Source organism: Drosophila pseudoobscura, chromosome 4 (assembly GCF_009870125.1).
Source record: "Drosophila pseudoobscura strain MV-25-SWS-2005 chromosome 4, UCI_Dpse_MV25, whole genome shotgun sequence".
Lineage (NCBI taxonomy): Eukaryota > Metazoa > Arthropoda > Insecta > Diptera > Drosophilidae > Drosophila > Drosophila pseudoobscura.
This window is the reverse complement of record NC_046681.1, coordinates 8867175-8893069: the sequence shown is the minus strand read 5'-3', so window position 1 is coordinate 8893069 and position 25895 is coordinate 8867175. Positions and strand designations below refer to the sequence as shown.

At 44.2% G+C, this 25895-nt stretch overlaps 2 protein-coding genes across 3 annotated transcripts; both read right to left on the bottom strand.

Moving 5' to 3' along the window:
* Positions 1 to 13856: 13856 nt before the first annotated feature.
* Positions 13857 to 22074, bottom strand: Yip1d1 (Yip1 domain-containing 1). The gene is made up of 6 exons (XM_001355865.4): positions 21879 to 22074; positions 21602 to 21807; positions 21504 to 21538; positions 19617 to 19727; positions 18813 to 18997; positions 13857 to 14401 (listed from the first exon to the last, which is right to left on the bottom strand). Exons 1-6 carry the CDS (start codon positions 21962 to 21964, stop codon positions 14239 to 14241), a joined length of 786 nt encoding a protein of 261 aa, XP_001355901.2. The 5' UTR covers positions 21965 to 22074; the 3' UTR covers positions 13857 to 14238.
* Positions 22075 to 22554: 480 nt separating this feature from the next.
* Positions 22555 to 25585, bottom strand: Vha68-1 (Vacuolar H[+] ATPase 68kD subunit 1). Of its 2 annotated transcripts, none has more exons than XM_001355866.4 (5): positions 25477 to 25585; positions 25026 to 25152; positions 24254 to 24951; positions 23206 to 24183; positions 22555 to 23139 (listed from the first exon to the last, which is right to left on the bottom strand). In XM_001355866.4, the coding sequence occupies exons 2-5, from the start codon at positions 25099 to 25101 to the stop codon at positions 23047 to 23049; spliced, it is 1845 nt and encodes a 614-aa protein (XP_001355902.1). In that variant the 5' UTR covers positions 25102 to 25152; positions 25477 to 25585; the 3' UTR covers positions 22555 to 23046. The 2 variants fall into 2 exon arrangements, with proteins under 2 accessions (XP_001355902.1, XP_033235491.1); XM_033379600.1 differs by lacking the exon at positions 25477 to 25585 and adding an exon at positions 25295 to 25446.
* Positions 25586 to 25895: the final 310 nt, after the last annotated feature.

Here is a 25895-nt window from a genome sequence, read left to right as displayed (position 1 = left end):
GAAAAATTGAGCATCCACAAAATACCATAAATAAGAATGTTAGTTTAATAACCGGATCCCTAAACGGTAGTATTACCAGAGAATCCTATATTTCAAAGTGAGATTAAGAGTTGCCAATGGGTGAGGATTGTGGATATGGTTTTAAATGAGGGGGGGGGGGGGGGGGGGGGGATTTCATACTAGATACATTTTAAGAGTCAAAGGATTCGCTTCAGTTTTGATATTTTTGCTTTTGTTTACATTAATTTAATTGGTGATTTATTTTTTAGTACTTTTATTTATTTATCGTATATTATTGTTTTTTCCAGGGAGTGACAGACTCAACCCAATACTATCGGCAGGCGTATGAAAAGGTAAGGTTAAATATATTTTGTTTTATCTTATCGTTAATACATTTTTTTTTGATAGCGAACAGATTTTCGCCATGGCTAATCTATGCAATTCAATCAATGGCTTTCGATATGGCAATCACTGAATATATACCAAAGTAAATACAGATAAGAACATGCTTACTTTTTCAATTACAAAAAATTACTCAATGCACCAGGCAAAAACGGTTTTTTTCATAGGTAAGCCATCATTTTTCCATATAGTTTTTGCATGCTACACCTAGTTTTGAAGAACTTTGTCAATCAGAAAAACCAGTGAGTGCAGCTGTCAATCAGTGTTAAAAGCTTTGTAGCTTAGGCTTACCGGCTGGGAAATATAAAGATTTTAAATCCAAACTTAATAATTTGTTTGGTTATTTTGTACGGACAAAACTAGAGAAAAAGTTGTTTGCTATTATTCTATTATTTCATATCTGAATATCTAGTTACACATTTATCTGTCTATCTATCTTTTAAAGTAAAAGTTTTATTCGGGGGGATAGGTAATGGTGATGCTATCCTTAAACACTTAGACATGTGCAAGTTACACAGATCCTCATGGACTACGCTTCACCCCAGAAAGCTGTTATATCTGTTAATTTAAGGTCTCGCCCTTCGCACCCTTTGCGTCCCTTCGAGCCCATCCCATGCCGTACCGCAATCGTTGACAAGTTTTACCCCAAAGAGGAAGCGTGTGCCGGCAAAGGACATGTTGCCCTTGCTTGTTATTGTTGTTCTTGGCCGCAGGGCCAAAAGGATATCATAAGCACATAAGATGATGAAGTCGGGAGCACCGGGAAAGAGCCGAGGGTGGAGGATACAAAAAGAAAAGGAGGAACAAGCATACGAACAAGCGGCATGGAAATGAGAACAGGAATGGGACTGGGACTGGGATAGGACTGGGGCTGGTGCTGGGACTGGGGCTGCGACTGGGACTGGGGCTGGGACTGGTGCTGCGAATGGTTCTGGGTTCCGGGACTGGTGCCACAAGAACGAGGGCAACTTAATTTGCAACTTATACGCAAAATCCTTTTGATTTTGTTATGTCGCTGCTTAAAGGTCCTTTTCTGTCGGGGGTATCCTCGGCGGCGAGCTCTTCGGAGTTCTTTGCCTGCAGTTATTTGGCAAACTTAAGCGGGAAACCTTTTTCTGCTCTGCTCTGCTCTCCGCTTCTTTCTGGTTTTCCCCCTGATTTTCCACGTTTCTTGGTTTGTTTCTCTTTTCGCTTTTTCGATTTTGGCGTTTCGTCTAAATTTTCGGTGGGAAAAAGGGACCGCTGATCATTGTCCTTTTTTGGCCTGTACACACACAGACACAACACACGGACAGAGACATATCCAGCTTCTGTTTAAGGGAATTTAAATTAGGCCTATGCAAATGCGCCGCAGGATGCTTTTCTTCTTCGGCTGCTGTATCCGGAGATGAACCTCCCTCGAACTGAATCTGAATCTGAAGCTGTTCTGAGGCTGAGGCTGAGACTGGGGCCCGCCTCCAACTGCTGGCCGTATTAACGCCGCATTATCGCTGCAGCTGCCACGCCCAACTCCACGACCACCCATTCGCAAAGAGACAAATATACAGACACTGAAAGAATAAACGACACCCAAGATAGCAGAATAATTATACTCGTACCTGAAATGGTTGTTTAAATCAACCAAAGATCCAACAAATTGAATCCGGCTAGTATTTTTAATAATTCTATTATCATGAGTTTGGCAATCCTTAAATATTGAATCGAAATATGGCAGCAGAATTACAAATCGAATGGTAAAGAAGTTCCTAGACTGTAAGTCCTTTTTAAAACCTCGTCCCAATCTGGGCTGAATATTTTACTTGGAAAAGATCTCCCAAGTGGATAGATTTGGAATATAATTTTTAGGCTCTTATTCTTCTTCATCGATTTCGTTTTTATATCTATAATCTGAATGTAGCTATAAATTAAAATATTGTAGAACAGAATAAATCTGGAAAAGGAGTTAGGTCCGAAGCAAAGATCTAGAATGTCGAGGCGGGATTATAGTTTTACGTCCCTTGAATGCACAATATTTTTTTGTAGAAAAAATCTCCATAGTATATCTCTGGAACTATAAGTTGATCTATGCATTTTTAGCTGCTTACTCTATGATCTCTTGCTGATCTCTATAAAATGGAAGTAGCTTTTAATTGAATTATTAGACAGCTCTTATAGGCTCCTGTATGGTAATGACTACTGCCTTGAGGGGGTTCTACTTTGAGAAAAAAAATATACGGGCGGAGGCCTTAGGTGTCTAATTCTATAAAAGTTGTTCTTGAACCTGCTCGTATGTATTTAAGGATACCTCTTCGTTGTAGAAATTGCCTAGAGTGCAGATACTGAAAGTGCCAAAAGTAGTAGGGTCAAGAGAGTAGGGTGCACTCTTCATTTTCAACCCTATTTTATTCTCTCAGTGCAGACACACACACGCATACCAGCACTCACAGAAATACGCACATGAATCAGCGCGGTAATGTATGCCATGAAAAAGTTTTTGCCATAAAAATTTGCTCGCAAACTCGGAGTCGAGCAGCGAGTCCTTTGCCACTTGCTGCGGCGTGTCGCCTGTCGCACAACAACTGCCCTATCACTCACAGCTTGGAGGCGCCTCCCGCCCAGACCCTACTGTACATGCCCTGCCAGGCCCCTCTTCTGCACGAGATAATGAAATTGTTGCGAGTGGAGACGAAAAAGAAACTTTTGGCGAGGGCAGGCAAACATTTTAAATACAAAAGGATATGCGTGGGCAGGACGAGCAGAGTCCCTTTGCAGTGACATTGATGAAACGCTTGAAATTTACTGCGTTGCGACCTCCTCACCCCTCCCCCCCCATTTCCCAAGCACAGGAGCTGGAGCTGAAGCTGAAGCAGGGCAGGATTCATGTTTCTTTTTTTAACTTTGCGGTTGCTTCGCGTCCTCAACCTCGTCCTCGTCCTCTTCCTGGTCGTGGTCCCCGTCCTGCTCCGGGCCCGGGCCCGGTTTCTGCTCCTGGCTTGGGATCCTTTTCTGTTTCTGGTCCCTGGCATTGTTGTGCTTACTTATCCCTGTCGAAAAATTGCCGAAACTTGGTGAGGCGCGTCCTTGAGCGGGCTAGAGCGACACAGGAAGAGCCAGAGAATGGCATGGCATGGAATGGAATGGAATGGAGCTGCCATTCCTCGGTAGTCAGTGCATTTAGTCAAAAGTGATTGAAAAGGCATTTTGTTATAATGCCAACTTAATGACAACGAAATTACACCAAAAGCCATCCAAAGCCAAAGCCAAGGCAACAGGAACAGAAAAAGGAAAGAAGAGCGAGATTTGGACTGAATTTTGAAATACTCTGCCAGATAGAAATCATTCATAATATAGATAAAATATAATTTAACATAAAGTAAAGTTTCTTTCTTACAATTGGCAACAGATTATAAAAAAATAAATTCTTTTTACTTAATTTTACTTAAATGCTAGCCTGAAATATGCTAAAATGCCGGCCGAAAAATTAGCATCGATCGCTGATCATTCTCTCCTCTCTTTGTAGAGTAGACGGCCGCTATCTCTCTCGCTGTTACTTCCCTGTTAACTCTACAGACCAGTCGCTTACTCTCTGTGACTTTACAGAGTCTGTTACTGTTGCTCTCATGGCTTCCCCACTATAACAGACACATAACAGACAGAATCGCATTTCCAAAATTACTCCCAGATTTACTTCAGATGTTAAGCAGCTGAAAAAAACCCACAGCCAGATGGAAGATGGAGTCTTCTTTATATTCATCTATAGTAGGTTTGTCTACGAACCTATTTATTTCTCCTTTGCAAACTCCTTTGCAAAGTTGGAGTACCGTTTCGCTGAGGGTATACTCGAACCATCAGCGAACAACAACAGTCGCCGCTAAGCAAAATGAGTTTCCAAATACTTTGAGTCGCAAAACTTTGTCTCCGCCACGCGTTTCGTTTCCAGCGAACACCAGAAAAAGAACATTTTTCCCACATTTTCCATGGTCGCTATTTTTAATAGAGTGTATTCCCTCCGCTTTCTGTACCCCTCTCTCTCTATCTCTCTCTCGCTCTCTCTATCCTGTCATGCTGGCAAAGCGTTTTAATTGTTTGTCTTGGCAATAGATTTCATAGATTTCAACGCGTAGGCGGAGGCGGGAGGCTGGTGGCGGGAGGGAGTAGAGAAATGTTTAAGTAATCGAATCAAGGGGAAATCTTCTTTAAGATTTCTCCAGAGTTCTGCCATGGATTTAAGAAACTTTATTCAGCGGATGCTGAGCTCAAAATAAAACAGAAGTAGGGGTAATTAAATTTGGGGAAAATGAAATGAAAGAAAATTGAATACCGAAGTTCAACAGATGGCTGACAGCACAGAAATACAAAGCAGTTGTCACTGTAGTATTTATTTATTTATTTACGATGAGGAGAAATCTTACTTTCCTTTCAACTCCTGATACACAACCATACATAGATTTTATTAAGGCATTAAATAGATATTTAAAAATAAAATATGTGTAGATTATGATTGTAATGCCTGTGTAGGTGGTATGTTATATCTTTGGGGCTCACATTTGTTACTCATAGTAAGTACTGTAATGCAAAGAAGTATTGTAGTATCTGGTGAAGGCGGTAGCTCTGTCAGAGCTGTAAACATTTTAACATGTTTACAGGCTGTAAACGCTCGCTGTTATCACTCGATGAGAGCGCAGGGAGAGCGGTCTCCACACGCCTTTCGTATCGCTTGGCTTGTAGGCTATGGTTATACATATGCATATATAGATCACACTCCGACTTTATCTTCCCTGCTCATCGTTGGATTACTTATTCTACAACCAATTCAATCCACCCTCCAACAAATAGTATACTTATATCAACAAACATCCTACATTCGATAGCCAGAAGGGTGTATTTTTGTTCTAGTCAGAATTGATAATTAGGAATTTCATTTCATATCATTCTACGAGTGTTTTTTTAAGTACATATTTTTCTATCACCATCAGACTAATCGAAAACCCAATGCAATAATTATATTAAAAACCTTCTTGGTGCTCTTGGTGCCTTGGAACTTTACTTCATATTACGAGTACTCCACTGCAGTGGATGCTAAATGCCGTGCACTTCCTCTACTACTCGTATCTGTTGTATCTCCAGACACCCTCTAGTTCTGTGGCATGCCTTTCAACTCCATCCTTGTTCCAGCAAATATACTCCTAACTTCAAACAAATCGAATATGTTTCCTGCTACTTGCACTTTATGGACTCGATCAAGTGCAAAATCCGATCCAAAAACTTGATGCTGCTGCCTGCTGCCTGCACGGACAGGAGGCCTCAGGATTTTGGGGTGGGGGGAGACGACGACTCCTGCTGGGGCAAAAGTGTTTCAATTATTTAGCTTGAATAAAATGCATGCAGCAGAGTGTCCAAAGCACATACACACAGCACACACACACACACACAGAGATTGGAGTTGGTGCTGAGGCGAGGCGAGGGCTGGAGCACGTAGCCGAAAAGTATGCTATTGAAATATTTATGCATCGCTCGCTTTTGCTCGTTTGCTTTGTTTGGTAGCTGTCTGCTGTGCTATGTGTGCGTGTGTGTTTGGGTGTGTGAGAGTTTGCGGCTGATTAAGCATTTGACATACATATTTCCTCCTTGCAGTAGCAGCATCACCAGCAGGATCAGGAGCAAGAGCAGGAGCAGCAGCAATGGAGTTCAAAGCGCATTAGACATGCAAAACAAACACGTGCCGACACGCACACACATTCTGCCATCTCTTTTCTTCTTTCTGGCCTTTGTCAGGCAAGAGGGGAGAGGGGGGAGGGGGGAGGGGGGATGGGATACCCTGTGTCGCATTTTCCTATTAGCAGGCAACAATTCGCAACAAAATATGCAAATGCAGCCAAGCGAGTGAGTTCCACTCCTCTGTGTGCCCCTATCTACCCATCTCGTTCACTCTCTTTTGACCCCTGTCTCTCTCTCTCTCTCCCCTCTCTGTCGCACATAGACAAGTGCATGGGCCGTGGTTCAGCATTTGCCGCATTGTTTTTCTGTCTGTTTGTTTGTTGCCGCCTGAATGATTCGTAGCCGAACATTTTCCAGCCAAATTTGCAGCACGTGATGCACAAAAAAACAAACAGCCAAAACATTTTAAATACACTTATCATAACGAGCGGTATACCGCATTTTTCAATGTATTTGGGTGCTTGAAAGGACTTGTGATCGCCAAAATAAATTGTTCAGGGCATTCCCACAAAGAATAATCCACAATCTGAGATTGTTGAAGGTAGGAATATTCAGTGCCGTTAGAACTGACGCAAATTCAATTTGGAAATGAAAATACTTTGAAAATTTAGCCCACTTCATTTATGTATCTTAAAGTTTCCCTACTCCAAAAAAAATAGCATTCATGTAAAACTTTTTCGGAAATATATTGCCACAAAAATTGCACAAAGTAAATAGTTATCCATCCGAATTCAATCGAAAGTTTTCTAGCACTTTGGCATGGGTTTAGATAAGGCATCGTCAGCAGCGTAAGACCAACTTCCTTTTGGCCATTCACTCGCTTCAACCCCATTTTTTGGCCACGTTTCCAGCCTTATCTTAGTGGCTTCAGCAGCCAACAGCAGAGACGTAGCGACGAAGATGGCCAGAAAGCAAGGGGGCAAGAGAGGAGGCCCTGAAGTGGACAAGAGAACTGTGATGTTGGGTTTTAATTGAATTTTGAAACCGCATAACTGAAATCGCAAAGCCAGCCAAATCTTGACCTCTCAGACTGGTCCCCCTCGTCCTGGTCCTCCCACCCATTCGACAGGCAATAAAAATGTTGTAAAAATTTCGCCAAAAGTAATTTGTGCTACGGCAGAGCCATTTAAAGAGGAAACTAGGACGAATAGATTATTACCCTAACAAAGGGAGTGGAGCTTTTCTTCTCCAGGTTTCCCTGGACAACCTCCTTTCCAATCATTTATGCTGTTCTAGGGGCGAAACCCCTGCTTGTCCCTCAACCATCTCAGTCACTCCTGGATTGTACTCCTTCGCTCGACGAATAGACCCTTCCAATAGTGGCAATACACTCTGGGAAGTCTTAGTGAGCGGCAGATTACAAGCGATTGCCACTTGGCGATAGGACTGGCAACCGCAACTCCACACAGGTCTTAACCCTCTTCGTTTTCTTTTTTCGTTTTCAGCCATTACTACCCGCATGACCCCGCTCAATTAGTTAGCGCATTAAAGGGGATTCCACGTCGGGAGGAGGAGCAGGAGCAGGAGCAGCAGCAGCAGCTAGAGCAGGAGCTAGACCAGTCGAGGAATTTATTGTGCCCAAGTCCAAGCTGGTTAGCAGGAGTCTCTTATCGGTGTAACCAGGCTGTCGTGCTTTCGTGCTGCCTCGCTGGGAGGCAGAGATATTCGGAATCGAGTCGACTCGAGTTGAGTCTCGTAATTGACTTGTTGCCAAGTAATCGTTGCCCGTTAACTGCTGTTGTCAGGGGATTATCTACAGTTCAGTTGGAATCGACTGTTCTTCCATCGGTATTGTATCCTTGACTTGGACACACACACACACACACACACACGCACGATTACGGATCCAGGATCCAGAGCCGAAGCTCATTGAAGTGGATAAAAAGTGAAAAACAATAAACAATAGCCAGGCCTCAGCCAAGACCAAAATCAAAAGAGGGAGCCTCAGGTGAGTACTTGCTGAACAGATAATTCAAATGAAAATGGATTATATTTTGAATCTCTCTGAATTTTCCTATAATCCCAAAACGAAGGCAAACTTTAGCGTTGCTTTCCCACACTCAAGTGTTTTGTTGTCCATGCTCTGTCCCCACTTCAGCTAATTGGTTCTGAAATGGTCGAGAGTCGTAGATTATTTATCTGATTCTCAGGACTCGGCATCCCCACCCATCCATCCATCCATCCATCCATCCATCAAATCTCATGGTCAATCTCTGTGGAGGCGCTCCGGAAGTGTGCAACAATCTCTGGCCGCAGCAATCAACGCGCCAAGTTGCCAGCCACTTTTCCCTCAGTCTCTGGCTCTGTCTCGCTCTCTTCCTCGCCCCCTCTCTTGTTGCATGTGTGGGCAGCCATTTTGGAAGCTTAACCATAAATGTTGCATTCCGCTTTTAAGCTGCAACCTAACGATGTGTACGGTGTGTACGGTGTGTGCGGTGTGCACGAGGCGGGGGCTGAGGCTCACCAGCAATTTGGTCTGGCTTTGCCCCGAGTCAACGATGTGGGAGTGGGGAGAGAGGAAGTGGTGAAAGTGGACTGTGGGAGGCTGCAGAAGCGGTAGCAATGCAACATCTGGCCACCTTTTTACACGTGCTTCTCTGGACCGCCATCCTTCAGGCGAACCAACCGCTCATCTCCGGCTAATTCTCTATGCATTTCAGGAATCCACTCGCCGCCAACCGCCCCTCGTCGGGGCTCGTCAAGTGGGTCCGGAGATGGGCTCCATTTGAATCTCCCACTGGCTGGAGCTCGCTAATCCCATTACGGGCATAGACCTTCTTAAATGGCAGCTGCGAAACATTCTTTGCCTTTATTTGAAATTGTAGATGGTTCCTCCACTACTCGTATGCAGCGTAGATTGATTTAATTTTCCATTTAGATGCCTTAAATGCTTTTGATGAGGGGCTTTGATTAGGCGAAAGCCTGAACGAAGCCTGATTGACATTTTAAAATCCTTCGTGGGATGTGCGGCGGCTACACCTGGTGACCTTTGCAGCATGCTGTTATTACGTGGCCATTGGCGTAACCACAACTTTGATACTGAAGCGTTAATGCAACCACTCCCACAGAGATCCAGCCATGCACTGGAAAAAAGAAGGCAATCCCTTCGGTTTGTGGGAGTGAAGAGGTGGGATTCCAGCGATGGGTCAACAAAGAATGACAAAGCGGATAAGATATACAAATGGTTATATATTGGGGATTGGTAGGTAGTTAATATTAGCTTACAATCTATGACCGCTCGGGAGCCGCGTGGCTGTGGACCGTGAGAGCTGTCACAGAACGCTAACAGTGCGCTGTAACAGGGAACTGTTAACGGAGAGTGTTAACAGGGTGTCAACAGCTATGTTGCTCTGTTAAAGCTTTCAATATAAACAGGACAACTTTTCTAAAATATATATTTTATATTCAGATTTTGATTAAAGGTTGGGAATCAAAGGGAGATGATACAGTGTTGATCCGCATTAACATTCGTCTATCTGTTTCTATTGTATTTGCCATAATCCCGGAAAGGCTCTTCTCTGAGTCCCACACCCTTGTGCAGTAGTTCTGAAAGAGGAGCAGAAATGGAAAAATATTGATATTTACAGGAATACCACCAACATTAATTTTCTTTCAGTGCAGTTGACTGACATCCTCGCTTCGTGTTTCGCTGTGCTTCGTTTTTTGTATTCCCTTTTTTTTTCGACCATTCAATGAGCTTTTAAGAGCGCTAATTAAAAATGTGGCAAGTGCAACCGATGCAGACACCACCCCCCTGGTGTCTGAACACACCCTCTGGCCGCGCCACGGCACTCCACCACTTCACTCTTCGCTACCTATCCTTTAGTTGCCATTAAGGTCTATGGCCATAATGTGGCTGTCGTCTCGCTTTCTATTGCCTGCTCTTGAGGGGAAGCGTAATTAACGCCTTTACTCTTGGCATTGGTACAGGCCATGCCACATTCCGCACACATACATACACACAGACACACACATGCCCACACACCGCTCTGAAGCCACCACCACCACCCTGCTACGCCTCTTGTGGCTATTGCGGCTTTGTCTGTGTGGGAAACGTTTTTAGATTGCATATTTATTAAAATGCAGCAAAGTTACAGCCACAAAAGCAGCAGCAGCAGCAGTAGCATCAGCAGCAGCAGCACCACCACCACCAGAAGATGAAAGAATAAACGCAAGACGAGCACGAGGAGTGGCTCTGCAGGAAAAGCTAAAATGTAATAACTCTTGTCCTGGTCCCGTCCCCGTCCCCGTCCTCGTCTCCTCCCCACCCCCCCAACCCCTCATTCTTTGGCCATGCATTTCCGTAAGCAGCTTTTGTCCGCAGGTGTTTTTCCATTGTGTTGGCTCAACGCTTAACGCTCGATGCGGCTGCTCTGCGATGGGGGGGGGATGCGATGGGGAATGGGGAATGGTATGGCAAGGCTGGGATGGTCTGACAGCCAGCGTTCTCTTTTGCAGCCAAGGATTTTTCAAGACCAAGCTGCTTATTATCAGAGCGTAACAATAACGAAAGAATAGCTGCGGCAACGAAGGTGTAGATACCCTCAAAGATCAAGCGTTTCTAAGGCAGCCATTTTTGTTCAGATTTGGACAAAAAGAAACATATATTTTCCAGGCATTTTCCCCTTGGATCTTCCCCTTGTAGGATCGAAGAATGGATGGATGGATACCCCTCCAGGGTTATTACAAAAAAAGTGTAACTAATAAGCTTATGAAAAGGAAAATCTGCACACCGTTCCCGAACACCGAACATCGCCGGAGCCCCGGCTAATTGTGAGCTAATTCTAATTATCAGCAACACATTCGAGAGTCCTGCGCCGGCTTCTGCTTCTGCTCCTGGCCCTGGCCCTGGTCCTGTCTGCCAGCAAGCCAGCCAGCTCCTAACGAGTGTTTATTAATGGCGCTAATGGCAAGCGACGCCTTTGATGAGCGTAAAATGCTTAAGCACACAGATCCTTCCCAAGGTCCTCTTCCTTTCTGCTCCTGCTCTCCGTCCAACTGCCGGGTGCCGGCTTTGGCTCCTCTTTCAGGCCACGCAATTAGCGCACAAATATTTCCGCATACATTTCTTTATACCAATTTTTTCCTTTTTTTTTGCCTTTTTCACAGCTTTGGCCATAAAAATGCTCAACCGAATTGTAGTAATTACAACAATTTGCATAAGAGAAAGAGATGGAAAGCGGGCGAAAGAGAGCGAGATAGAGAGGCAACCAGAACGGAAAACGGAAATCAAAAAGCGCAAAGCAACCGAACGCCGCTCACAAAAGTATGCTACGCATTTTTGCAATTTATTCATGCAGACAAATGGTGAATGGAGGCGGCAGTGGGAGTAGGAGTAGGGGGGAGGACGCAAAAAGGGAGCGAATTAGTGGGGAAAGGACGATCCCAAAATACACCAAAAATAATACACGAGAGGAAGGAGAAAAGAAAACGCTAATTATGTAATATGAAAATGCGACAACAACGTTGAATTATTTGCATATGGCAGCAACAGCACGGGACAGCACGGGACAGCAGCCCTTTTTTTGTGTGTCGGGAGAGATCCCTTCTTTTTTGTTGGGTTCATATTTTTGCGGCCATTAACAAATTCAATTAACACTCTGCATACGACTGAGAATTTTTTTGTGATTTTCATTACCATTTTCCTTAGCAGATCCCAATGTAAAATGAAAACCGTACTCATTTTTCTGGCAGCCTGCTGCTGGCGCTGGTGCTGCTGCTTTTGCTGCAATTGAAATCCCAATTACGGCAGCAGCTTCACAATTGAATAATCTCGTATCGAATCCAATGGAAGCAGAAAGAAAGCCTTTTGCCAGGCATCCGCATCGTTTGTTGTCGATTAGTGCACAAACCGTAGAAAACAGAGAGAACCTGAAATCATAAATACCTGGGAGTTGAAGAGGGAAGATGGTACGAGTCGAGTCTGCCCTATGCTGTGGATCAAGTGCGGTTTAAGGGAAAACCATAAATAAAATAGATACAATTGTTATTTCATTCAAATTCAAGAGTTTATTTTCTGCAAAAATAAGAAAATTTCTACTTCGATCTTAGGCAGCGTTGCACAGCTAAGGATTTGGGATAAGAAAACATATTCAAATCTATTTAAAGTTGCAAATAAATTCACAAAAGATAAAACCAAAGGTGCAGAGCTCCTGCTACCATGTAAAGTACTTACCTGTTCGTTTATCTGTAATTTTAGTGTAACTATTTGTACTTTACCCACAAAAGAAAAACAGATAAAACAATCAACTGAAATGGTTATTTTATTGAGACAGTAAAAATTCAAGAATTATTTCTATTTCAAATTCATGTTAAATTCATTGATATAGAATGTTTGAATTCATTAAAATATATTATTAATTGGTAGAATTTTTTTGGACAGTAGTATCGTTGCAACATCTGTTCTTCCTGCCTCACCCTGGGAATATTTAGTAAATTCCGTTGTGAGCTTATGTTTTGTCTAAAGAAAAAACATTAGTGGTTGATCCCTGGCTTAAGATATCATCCTCTTCCGCTGCCTCAACAGTGTCTCGCAAGCGGCTCTCAGTTTCGAGATCTCATATCTTCGCCCATGATTGTCACTTGTATCTTGAGGCTCTTCTCGTTGTCCAGCGGTCTGCGAATCGCCTAAATGCCGAAGGAAGATACATCGGCCTTCGAGCAGCCCTCGAAGTCTTCCATGTGGCACTCTCAGTGTATAGGCATTTGGCAGTGGCCGATGGCAACGCCTGTTAGAGCTGCGACTCGTGTTCCTTGAATCCCGTCACCAAGAGACCAGCGGCAAAGGGACGACGAGTATAACGATTGTATCTTGTAGCGAAGATTCATCATCAGATATTTCGCCGATATGCAAATAGCGATAGGAGAATGTCTGGGTCAACATATAGCAGCAGTGTTTTCGCATCTGATCGCAAAGGTCGTATAAATTCCGAGAGGTCTCTGTTAATGTCATGCCCAATGAACCCGACCGATTGCAGATGAACAATTTCAACAGCGAAACCATAACTTTGTGAACCATCGGATGTAACATCTGAGGTATATGTCTTGGCTTAGCCAGTGGGTCTTTGCTTACATAGTCCCGTTAGAGCTTCCGCGACAGCCGTTGGATTGCATCATAATGCCATCCGTCACTGTCTCGGCGAGTGACATATATGTACTTATGTATCTTGTAGTTGCTCTAATAATAACCTTGTTGAAACGGTGAACTGCCTCAGAGTAGTGCCTAAATACATGAGGCCAAACACATATGTACTACATAAATCTGTTGCTCGTTAATCTTTCCAGTATACATTTGGTTCTAGTTCTATTGCATGGCGCTGCAAACACTCTTCTCCAGGCACTTTACTTTTGTTAAGATTTTCCCTTTGGAATAAATATGTAGCATTGTTAAGGAGCGTCCCTTAACCAAAGCATGATCTTCAATATTGTAGCACAGGCATTCCTTGCGCTTTTCCCAATCGATTTTACACTCCCCTGATCGATCGTTCATCCTCATGAATCCCCCTATTCAAAAAACCAACTGAATCAGGGCATAATACCCATGTAGAAGTATATAAATTGCCGCAGCCAAATGGCAGAGTTATTAAAATAAAGCAAAAGAGTCGGCGTTAATGTTGCATGGCCCGAAAAAGTGCACTCTGCGAACGGAAACGGAAACGAGCGCGTGAAATTCCAATATGCTGCTTACACTACTACATATGCATAGAGCTCTGTCGATCCCCCTGCTGCCCATCTGCATGGAAAAAAACCAATTTCAATTTGTTAACCATTTTTTTATTCCCAATCAAATTTATTACACGGCATAACACAAACAATAAAAGAAAAAAAGGGAGATGGTTGAGTACGGAGGAGATGGAAAACAAATTCGCAATCGGCTCTTATTTTCTTACAAAATATATGTATATCCATCCATCCATGTGTGTGTGGGGACTCCTCCACTGGCTCTCTCTCTTTCTCTCTCTCTATTTTCATCATATGTATATGAAGTATATGTTTGCAGGACAATTAAAACGGGGCAAACACAAGGCTACTTCTACACGGGGATGGGAGGAGAGAGAAAGAGAGTGTGAGTGTGAGACTGTGAGTGTGAGTGTGAGAGCATATGACGGGAGGTGGTATAGCCTGGAGGCCCGCCTGGCCCTAGTAAATGGTAATCAAGGCAAATCCTCCATAGAGCACGGCACACGGATAGGCAATCAGCATCTGTTGATGGTCCATGGAGAACGCTGTGGCGAACAGTTTCGAGGCCGATATGGCGCACCAGAATATGGAGATGCCGCTCACAATTAGGCCGAGTGTGCCCCTGCAAAGTGATATGGTAGAGAGAGCAGTTGAGATAGATGGATGTATGTACGGTTATGGGCAGGGGAGAGGCAGGAGCCTCTACGGCAGCAAGAGCCAGCCAGAGCCCCCATAGATATAGCGCCAAAATCAATAAACAATGCATATGCATGAAGCAGACGGTAGAAGCGGCGAAACAGCAGCAGCATAGGATAGGATAGAGTATACGAGTGACTGAGTGTTTCATAAAAAAATAGAGGAAGAAAAGTGAGTGCGGGTGCGGGTGCGGGTGTGAGTGTGCGCGTGAGTGTGTTCGAATGAATGGGCAGGGCAAACAAAGACAGCAGGCGGCTGTGCAAAGGATGTGCAAACACAGTCCCACTACAAAGCACACAACGGCCACGAGAGTGCAGGGAATGAAAAATTGATATATAAGCGATGTGTTCGGCCTACCTACGGGAAACTACTACAATGTACAATGCAGGGCAGCCAGGATGATGAATATGCTTGTAGACATTTGTCGATTGTGACCTAATCAAATCCCAAGATAGTAGCTCAAGTTTTGAGCAAAGGTATGTGCAGTGTTGCAATCAGAGTAAAAGCAGTAAAGGTTTCTTAAGCGACTGATAGTATTTTACAGCATATTCAGAGTTTGAGCTAAGAGAAAACCCCTTTCAATATTATTTTGTGTTCTACCCCCAACGTCTTATTTAGCTCTAGGCATGCTTTTTGAATTGTAGAGCAGTTCAACAAAGCAGTGCACATGTCAGGCACGGCGCATGTAATTTGTTCTTGCATTCTCGGGCATTCTCCTTTCGCTTGTGCTCGAGTCTCGAGTCGGGCAATGGGAGCACTAATGTAAAACATTTCAAGTCTATATTTGTGAAATTCCATTAAAGAGTTTTTTCTATTTTCCACACTTCTGATTCCATTCTTGTCAACAGTTATGGAATTTCCTAGTGAAAAGTATTAACAAACATTTACCCCACCCCAAATGTACACTAACTCTCTAAAAAACTACTTCAAATCCCCTCTTATCGAAAAAGCCAAACACTTTCGTCAAGCTTCTCCAAATGTGTCAACAAAACACTCAAACACCATAAAATCAAAGAAAGAAAAAAACAGCCTTAATATATTGACATTTTTTGTCTGCAACAAAAACATTTCAGTAAAGTTCAGAAAGAAATGTTGGGGAAAACTTTACCCAACCTCTTGGAATATTTACTCAACCTCAACGTTCAATAAACGTATAAGTGTAAGTGCGTTATCCCTAGATTATCTGTGCCTAGTTTAAGGCGGAAAGGTTCTTTAGAAGACTATATTTAAAACCATAACCTTTTGCGTAACCAGAAATCAATTTCTTAAACCAAAAAGCGTATGAATAATCCCCCAATATGTATCAAAGGTTCGCATATATTCCGTGCCCCGATTCCACGCCGGCGTTTAATGGATTGCCTCTTTGTGGTCTCAGCGGCTCAGCTGTCACCTGGGCGGCGGCTCACCCCGACAGCCTCCTCCTGCCGCTGCAATCTTTGTGCAACTTTTTTGGCCCGTGACATGGTTCCATGTGGAGCCAAGTGATTTTTCGGCCCCGTCACAGAGCTTGTAGCGCGTAAATGGTACGCTGGCCTAAAAACCAATCAAAACAATACTAGCCCATCTGGGGGTATAGCCCATGCAGGACCAGTCCCCCCCCTATAAAGGATAACTCGACTGTCTGTGTAATTTTTGCGCACTTTTGCATCACCAAACAAACTCAATTAAAAAAGTCTGTCTAAAGAGAGAAAAAAACGAATGAGAAGGGAATCGCAAAAATATTTACTGTAAACTTGCCTGGAATTCCTATGGAGAGTATATGAACATCAACGCCAACACACACCCTCTACCCCTTTCTCCGCCTCTCTCTCTCTCTCTCTCTCTAGTACATACATACACATGCATGCATACATATGCAGACAAAGTGCAGGCGCTTAAAACCAACAAATAAAAAATGCAAGCAAACAGGCAACCAAAATGGCAATTGCACGGGGCAGTTGGGCAGTTGGACAGTTTTTTGGGGGAGGAGAATGAAGCGGGGAGCGGGGCTCTTCGGAGGGGTGAGGGCTACAGCGGGGACGGGACGGACAAAATGCTGTTGGTGTCGAGTAAACCCGAGCAATAGTTGCTTTTTTACACGCTTCCCAGCACCAGTACCACTGCGGCCCCCACACCACTCGGTTCTCCCTTTGGAGGACTGAAATTATGACGTGCCAAAGGGGTGGGAGAGCAGGATAGAGTCTGGAACGGGGGGAGTGAGAGCGTTCAGTGGCAGGCAGTGGCAGGCTCCCACGCGTTCCCTCGCCAGAGGAAGCGCTAAAAACTCACGCAGCATTTGCGTGTTGCTCCTCTCGCATCGTCATCATAAAAAGCGAAACGAGTGAGTGGATCGCCACAAAAAGAAAAAACACTAGAGAGATGTGTATAATCGTGTATTTCGACTAAAGGATACCCACTACTTTGAGGATTTTTTGACCTTAAGCACCTCTGGGAAGCCGAAGCCTGTTACTCGAAGATGTGAGGCAGAATCGATCCTTCCGCCCAACCAACCGAGAGGCGCTGCCCCATGACGCGCGACGTGTACATGCAGGATAGATAGATATCTACCTGTTACACCTTATCACACACGACTACAGCATACTCTCGTAATGGAGCGTTTACAGGGTAGCAGACAAAACAACGACTAAAAAGGAAGAAGAAGTGCAGGGAAATGGAGAGTGTAGGACAGAGAGAAAACGGATGAGGAAGAGGAAGGGGAAGGGGAAGTGGAAGTGGATGGAGAGTGAGATGCGAGCACGGCGAGCAAGTGCTGGACACATATTTGAAAAGGAAACTACGTGAACGAAACTCAACGGGTGGCAAAACTGGACACGGAACGTTAGACAGATGGACACGGGACAGCCACCCGACCAACGGGCCCCCTCAATCGTTATCCGCCTCCTCCTGCTCCTCCGTGTGCCCGCCCCCTCAGGCAGTACCCTGTTCTCAGCGCGAAAATTAAACGGCGCACAGTTGGCGTTATTTTTCCTTTTTTTTTTTGTTTTTGTTTTTGCCTGTCTTGCCTTTTGCCTTGGCTTCAATTGGGGTCCGGGGTCCCTGGACCATGGTTTCATGGGTTCGTAGTCTGTAGTTTTGTTAGTTGGTAGCCCCGGAGTCCACTAAAAGCGCAAATTAAGTTGGCCACTCTTTTTTTTATATGTACCATATATCTGTGAGGGGAGAAAATACTACCAGATATGTACTAAGTGTGGGTGGGTGTGCGTCTCTGGCCCAAAACTGCAACAAAATTAAAAACCTAAATTGTGCGAAAAGAAGCAACGGAAATCAACCAGAAAAAAAGGTCGAAAAGAAGAAGTGTTTCGACTCCGGGGAGTTTCGACAAAAAGAAACCCAAAATGTAGGGCAGGGAAACGGGATGAAGGGATAACGTTCTATTCATAATTTAAATACGCAAATTAAGAGCAATAAAATAAGAGCTGAGGCCAGACATAGCAGAACAATAGAGATAGAGCTCTGAATCCCATTTCTGCATACAATAGAACTTGGTTCAATTCAGAAAGCAATTTCCTTTGAATTTCAGAAACTATACAGAAAATAAGCATGAATATTTTATGAAGACTAAACTTTATAGTTGGGTTCTGTTTATTTTGGCTGGCTGGAAGACTATTAACTAGTAAGCACACGGCTCCTTTGCTCCTTTTGCTCCAAGATTTATTCTTCGACAACCGACAATTGACAAAAAAATGCCAAAGAGAATTCCCGAGAATGCAAAAACAAAATACATGTCGTGTGCCTGACGTGTGAACATTGCTCCATCCATTGATTTCTTCTACGTGTGCAAAATTTCCCACTCCAGTGTCCCCAGGTCTTTCTTTGCATTTCAAAGCACCCAATCACCCCCATGTCGTTATTGATACATGCCCCCACTCACAATTAATAACCAACAGAAACTTGCAGCTAAAATTAAACTAAACAAAAACCAATAACAACGATAGAACTGAACGACGAAGGCTGCATACACAGACGAGGCGGCATCAATTGAACAAATTTCAACGGAACGGAACGGATCGGATCGGAAACAGAAACGTGATGCAGTCGCAGCTGGACGGGCTTAGGCAAAAGTTTGTAATTACAGGCCACAAACAATGAGACGACTACGACTACGACGACGACTGCGATGCCGATGCCGATGCCGATGCATTGGCAACTTTTCAATTAAAAACATAAATATAAACCATCAATGGGAGGTGGAGGAGGAGGAGGAGGAGGATGGTTGGACCGCAGCAAAGTTAGCATGCAATGGCAATGAATGGACGAGCTTGGGCTGTGCTGTGCTGGGCTGCTATGCTGAATGGGAGAGGATGAAAAGCCAACGACTTGTGTCAACAATTACTTACTGAATGGTGATTAAAATGTTGATTCCCGAGAGCACGACCATGGGCAGCAGACAATAGCCGAGCACGGAGGCCACCGCCCCAAAGGTCACCTGCGACCGGGTGACCATCAGCGAAAGCAGACAATAGAAGAAGATGCAGCCCATCACGCCGATTCCATAGATGTACGAGAAGGTTACCTTGCCGCTCTGTAAAATGGGTAAATGAAGAGAAGTGGAAAGGTAATTGTTAGACAGCCCAATCCGAGAACAACAGAACAACAGGACAGCAGAGTCCCCGGCTACAGTCGAAACCAATTGTAATAGTCGGGGGATATAGTGGGGACTTGTAATCCTACTATTGTTAACAGGGAGAATGCAAGGCATTTTCATTCTATAACCTAATGTTTACTTTACCAATACAAAAATGGTTGCAAAATTACATAACTCTCTATAAAATTTCGTTACTAATAAATTAAATATTGAGTGATAATTTCCCCAAGTTAAAACCTTTACCGGGTTAATTACAGTTCAAATAATACAGTTTTCTGGTTGATCATATTTAATTATAATAATAAATTAACTGTTGCTGATTATAATAAACGACTTGAACAGAGTATACAGTATACGACTCGAAAGTATTGGCCCTGGGCCTGCACTCAATTCGTTTACCATATTCGAGAGCCTCAGACGATGACACTTTTTCATCGATCCCTTAACCTAATCCCTTAGCCTGGTGGACGGGCAATTATAATTGGTTTCGACTGTGATTTGGGAAGGGCGGTTTAAACTGTTTCGACTGAACTGAAAACAAATTGATATAACAAACCAGTAGCAGGAAGCCGCCAAGTGTGAGGCAGAAGACCAGTGGACCTGCCATGTCCGTGTCCTGGAGTATTTGCTGTTCGGTGCCCCGCAATGGATTAAGCACGGCCAGGGTCTGAAACGAGCGAGAGAGAAAGAGTGAGAGAGGGAGAGAGAGAGAGAGAAAGAGTAATACGATTAAAATTAGAGCAAGTGAAGGATTACACAGATGAATGGTGGATGGATTGGGGATACGGGAATACGGGAAAGAGCCATGGCAGGCAGCAGGCAGCCCAGTCCGGCCATCATCATTCACACAGCCTGCGGCAGGACACAGGACACAACACACAATTCATTTGTTGTTCGCACAGCGGTCATAAAACGAAGCCCAAGACCCGTTTTCCAAACATTTGTTCTCTGTATGCGTTTTTGGTTTTCCTCGTTGTTTTCCCCCCTTTTGCCCTTTTGCTGTTGCTGTTGCTGTTTCTGTTGTTCCTTGTATTGTTTTTTGCCTGTGTGTGTGTGTGCAGTCGCAGAGAAATTTGAAAAATGGAAATTGATGATAAATGATATTGCTGACCAGCGAACAGAGCAACGAGAGAATAGGAACTGGGGGCGTAGGGGGTTGGGGGTTGCCAAGAGCTGTCAACGCGATTTGACGCATGAGAATGTGGAGCCAGGACAGAACAGCCATGAAATTTGATATTACAGGCAGCCAGCCCAATGCCCCAGAAATAGTGGTCGATGAAATGTCTGTCGCTCTCTCGTCTCTCTCTGTCATTAGTTACGTGCGCCGGGGGTTTACCGACTACCGACTTTAATTGAGATTAAAAAGCGTTTAGAGCTAAAGGAAAGTCAAAGGCTTTCATTTCAGGTATTTCCGATTCCGATTTCGATCCATTACTATAAATTCCACTTGGTTGCAGGGACCCCAAAATCTAACCATAATTCCCTCTCATACCCTCAAAGCAGCCGCTGATGTACAATTTAATTAGCATTTCATTTCGTTTTTATGATGGCACACGGACTCATTAACATTTTCATTTTTCAATTAACACAAACGTAATAAATTCCGTGCTGAAGCTGAAAGAAATGAGAATCAGGCGTACGCAAATTTTTACAAAATGGACAAAAATGCAGAAAGTTACACAGAGAAAGAGAGAGAAAGCGGAAGCGATGGATAGACAGAGAGAGAGTAGCAGAAAAAAGTGAGTGAGCAAAAGTTTAATTAAAAACACAAAAGTTGTTTTATTTATTTAAAAACAACTACGCGCGCAGGCCATGAAAAAATATGTCTTCATTAACGACAAAACAGCAAGTGCAACGGCAACAAAGCGCACAATGCGAAAAAATATGTAAAAAAAAACAATAGAATTATTACCCGAAGCGCAGAGGGAAAAGGGAAAGCAAAGGGGAGCCGCGCTTGCAATAAATACAAAAGCGAAAATGCAAAAACATTTAAATTTCAATTAAAACGGAGGGCGGCGCGCCAATGTGAAGTTGGCTGCGGTAGAAAGCTCCGCTCCTCGGCCTAAAGTGGCCAGGACTGCCAACCCACTCCACCCCAAGAGGCGCAACCACAGAAGCGGAGCGGAGCTCCCAACTGTGATGCACAAATTAGAAAACGGCAAAACAAAGGAGAGAAAATGCGTAAAGAAAGAAATAGAGAAACAGGAATTATGCAGTTGGTGGGAAGTAATTGTCCAAAGAACAACAAAGTGGGGCAACCTAAAGCAAGCCGGGGGGAATCGCGCGCATAAAATATGCAATTTTCCTCAGCATTCAAGATTTCTAGTTAAAAATGCGTTCAACTGCACATGGCAGGCAAAGAGATTGGTTAAAAGTGACACGGTCGAACAAGGTGGCCACGCAAGTTCTAAAGTGAGCTGTGGTGTGGGCTCTAGCGATTTACCTTTTGGAAAATGTGATTCGGATTAATGCCCAATTCTGTAAATAAAAAAAATAACACCTTAAGATGGTAAAAAGTACACTGGAAAATATGGATCTCACCCTCGAGTAATGGTGGTTCATCATCAAATTCGTTGCCGGGGCCAGCACCGCCGGCTGCTTTGCCAGACTGATCCTGTCCATAGCTGTTTTCCGTGTATGCTGTGGGATCGTAGAAGCCTCCCAGACCCTGGGCAGGGGGATTTGCATAGGCGGCATCGTAATTGGGCGGCACAGTGGCCTGTGTGTTGTCGAATGTTTGGAAATTGCTGCAAGCAAACGAAATAGAATCAACAACGCCGATGGTCGTGACGGGGCCGAAGCACACATCAACACTTACAGCTCCTGTCCGAATTCCGGCATATCAAAGTTGTAGCTGGCATCTGGAGCGCCATAGAAGTCATTTGGTCCACCAAACTGCGACATTGCACTTGAATTTAAGCACTAATTGAACTCAATATTTGTGAAATAACAAAAATAATAAAGTGCCACACGTCACGACAAATATTGGCTGTCCAAATAATTCGTCAGTATATTTACGGTATATTTCTGAGAGTCAGACCGTATATTTCACACATAAATCCGCAGTCACACTGGCTATCGTGGATAGTGTCAGAATTTATTAATTTACAATAAACAATTGATTTAAAAGCTGTAATTGGGATTAGCTGAGCCACTATGTCGGAGAAAAAACGTACGCATCGTCGCAAAGATGTAAGTGCTGCCCAAGACCCATCTGCGTCTTAGCCAACGTGTGTTTGTGCACCAGTTCAATTGGCGCGCGCAGAATAAAAATCAAAACCAAACTCGTTTCATATTTGTAACATTCATAATACATTTTTTAATTCATAGCTCCATTTGCAACACACACAAGTTATTGAAATAGTTCATCTTTGGTAGAGTAGAGGTACATGCATTTGGGCTACTTAGTTATTGCGTTCATTAAAGGTCTATAATAATATATGTAGGAATATATAATATTATTATAATTTATAATTTCGTAATGTATTCAACTCTTTTCTTGTAAATGTTAGTTTCGTTTCGTAGATTTTTCACATAATGGGGGCAACGAACACAAAAGTCGATAAAGTAATTATTTTTCTCTAACAATAAATAGCTGCGAACTATAATTATTTATCAACATAGATAGATTAGATTATACATATGTATTATTATATGTATGGCATTTTTAGTAATCGTATATCTGGGGCTGGCTTCCCTTTTTTTATTTTGTCTGTATTTGTTTTCTTTTTGCGCTACCGACTAATTATTGTTCGTCTTGCCTAAACTTGTCGTCGTCTTGTGTTTGTTTTCTCATGTGATTCGATTCCAGAGGATAAACTGTTTAACTTATAAAATAAACTGGGGTCTCAAATATCTTATTATGCATTATGTATATATGACTAGATTGAATGGGGGGAAGGAATTCGAATAAAAACCTAACTTTTTGGTTTCTTATTTCGTCCGGTTTTTCTTTTTTGCCTTGCTCTATTGATTGTTAATCCTGTTTAATCCTCCAGGTTTCGGAAGGCCTGCTGTATATCCTCGTACAGCTGGTCGTAGTCCGCTTTGATCTTTTGCTCGCCATCCTTCAAGGGATCCTAAAACACGCAGAAATACGTTTTAATGGCTTGCTATCATCAGAAGTGTCTTAGCAAAGAGTTTACCTTGAATTTCATTGAAGACAACTGATACATAATGCTGCCCATCGATTCGCGAATGGTGTTCCATGTGATTTTGTTGTCCGACTGAGCTGTCGACTCCACAGAATGACGGGCCGTCTCGTAGAAGGAGAGTATGTTTCGCAGCATGCCCACAGTCTTGTAGAAGGGACACACGCGATCGTATGGCGAGTATGAGTTCTGCTGCAGGAAATCGTCCTTCAGCAGCTTGGCCACCTCTAGCGTTACCTTGTCGGTCTCGGCCAGCGATGCCTTGCCCACCAGCTGCACAATCTCCGACAGATCCTCCTCCTCTTGCAGGATCTCCTTGACCTTGGTACGCAGTGGCACAAACTCGGGGAAGTTTTTGTCGTAATAATCATCCAGGGCACGCATGTACTTCGAGTAGGAGATGAGCCAGTTGATGGAGGGGAAATGCTTGCGCTGGGCCAGCTTCTTGTCCAGACCCCAGAACACCTGCACGATGCCCAGAGTGGCAGAGGTCACGGGATCGGAGAAGTCACCACCAGGAGGCGACACAGCACCGACAATGGAGACGGAACCCTCGCGCTCGGGGTTACCCAAGCACTTGACGCGTCCAGCGCGCTCGTAGAAGGTGGCCAGACGGGCACCCAGATACGCTGGGTAGCCGGAATCGGCAGGCATCTCAGCCAGACGACCTGAAATCTCACGCAAGGCCTCGGCCCAACGGGATGTGGAGTCAGCCATCATTGCCACATTGTAGCCCATGTCACGGAAGTACTCGGAGAGGGTGATACCGGTGTAGATGGAGGCCTCACGGGCAGCCACAGGCATGTTGGAGGTATTGGCCACCAGGGCGGTACGCTTCATGATGGATTCGGTCACGCCATCGACTTCGCAGGTCAGTTCGGGGAAGTCCCGCAGCACCTCGGCCATTTCATTGCCTCGCTCGCCGCAGCCGACGTAGATGATGACATCAGAGTTGGAGTACTTGGATAGGGCCTATGAAGGATGGGGAAGGATATGGATTCAGACAAAGTCTTTCGAGGAATGAGAATCCTGAAGCTCTCACCTGCGAGATGACAGTCTTGCCGCAACCGAAGGCACCGGGGATAGCGGTTGTGCCACCCTGAACACATGGGAAAAGGGAGTCCAGGACACGTTGGCCTGTAAACAGCGGATGATTGGCTGGCAGCTTCTCGGTGCAGGGACGGGGCTGTCGCACCGGCCACACTTGCAGCATCGTGTGTTTCGTGATCTCCCCATCGAACTCCGTCTCGAGGACAATGTCTTTCAAATTGTAGTTGCCCGCGGGGGCAATATAACGCACTGTTCCCTTGGCTCGCGGATGCACGATCATGCGCTGCTTTACGAGGGTGTTCTCGTGCACCACACCGTACACGTCGCCGCCGGTGATGTGCGATCCGACACGTACGTTCAGTGGATTGAATTCCCACATTGTCGTGCGGGACAATGCCGTGGTGTTTACGCCCTTGGGGATGTATATGGAGCTGGTCATCACACCGATATCCTTCAACGGTCGCTGGATGCCATCGAAAATGTTGCCCATTATGCCAGGGCCCAGCTCCACGGACAGGGGCTTGCCTGTGCGCAGGACGGGATCGCCGACAGTCACGCCTGAGGTCTCCTCGTACACCTGAATGGTGGCCATGTCGCCCTCCAGACGGATGATCTCGCCCACCAGCTCGTAGTAACCGACGCGCACCAGCTCGTACATGGCAGACCCGGACATGGCCTCGGCGGTGACGACTGTGAACGAGGAGAGACAGCCGCAGCATCAGTAAGGGGTCAGTGGGTGAAGGACAAAGACAGTGACGTCTTACCAGGTCCCGAAACGGCGTAGACACGACCGTACTCGGACTCGCGGTCCTCGTCTTGGAATTTCCTTAGGTTGGACATTGTCGAGGTCTTTTGTGGCTCTTCAAATGTAACGGTCTAAACGCTCGATCGCTAAACGAAGGCAAATGGAAATTCGATTTTCTTTATAAACAATGCAAACACATTTTCCCGTGGCCGCACGAGAGAAAATCCCAGATGGCGCTGCTGTGCAGAGGCCCCCAGTGAAAATCTTCACACCCCCGCAGTAACCAACCATCGATTTTTCAATACAATTTTCACGCATGTCTCACAGTTGGCATTCATTTGGTCGGATTTAAACAGTTTTTTTCGCCTTTACACGCATTGTCATTATTTTCAAACTGTTGCGCTATTATTATTTTTTGTTCCTTTGATAGTTTCACTATTTTTCACTGCTTAATTATTGTATATACTCACAATTTGTTTAAGCAGTTATTAATGAAAATTCTCTTCAGTGTGACCGCGGACTTATCCCTAAAATATACCATCCGACCCTCAGAAATATACCGTCTCATTTTAAAAATATACCGTAAATATACTGACGAATTCAAGTTCTAGTTTACATTTTCCTCGTTTTTCATATTTCGTGGAATATTACTAGCTATATGGAACATTTAACCATGCCCACATAATTTTATACGATTAGTGAATCTATTTTCTTATTGAGTGGTTTATTTTAAGCACTTGCTTTTACTGAATTTTGCGTAAAAAGAGGTTTTAGCGAAAATGGTCAGAGCATAAAACGTAACATTCCGGGCCCATGTTGCGGGACAATGTTGCTCATTTTTCGATAAGTGTAGTGTATGTAGTAAGTTCAAAACATGTAATGTAAAAAT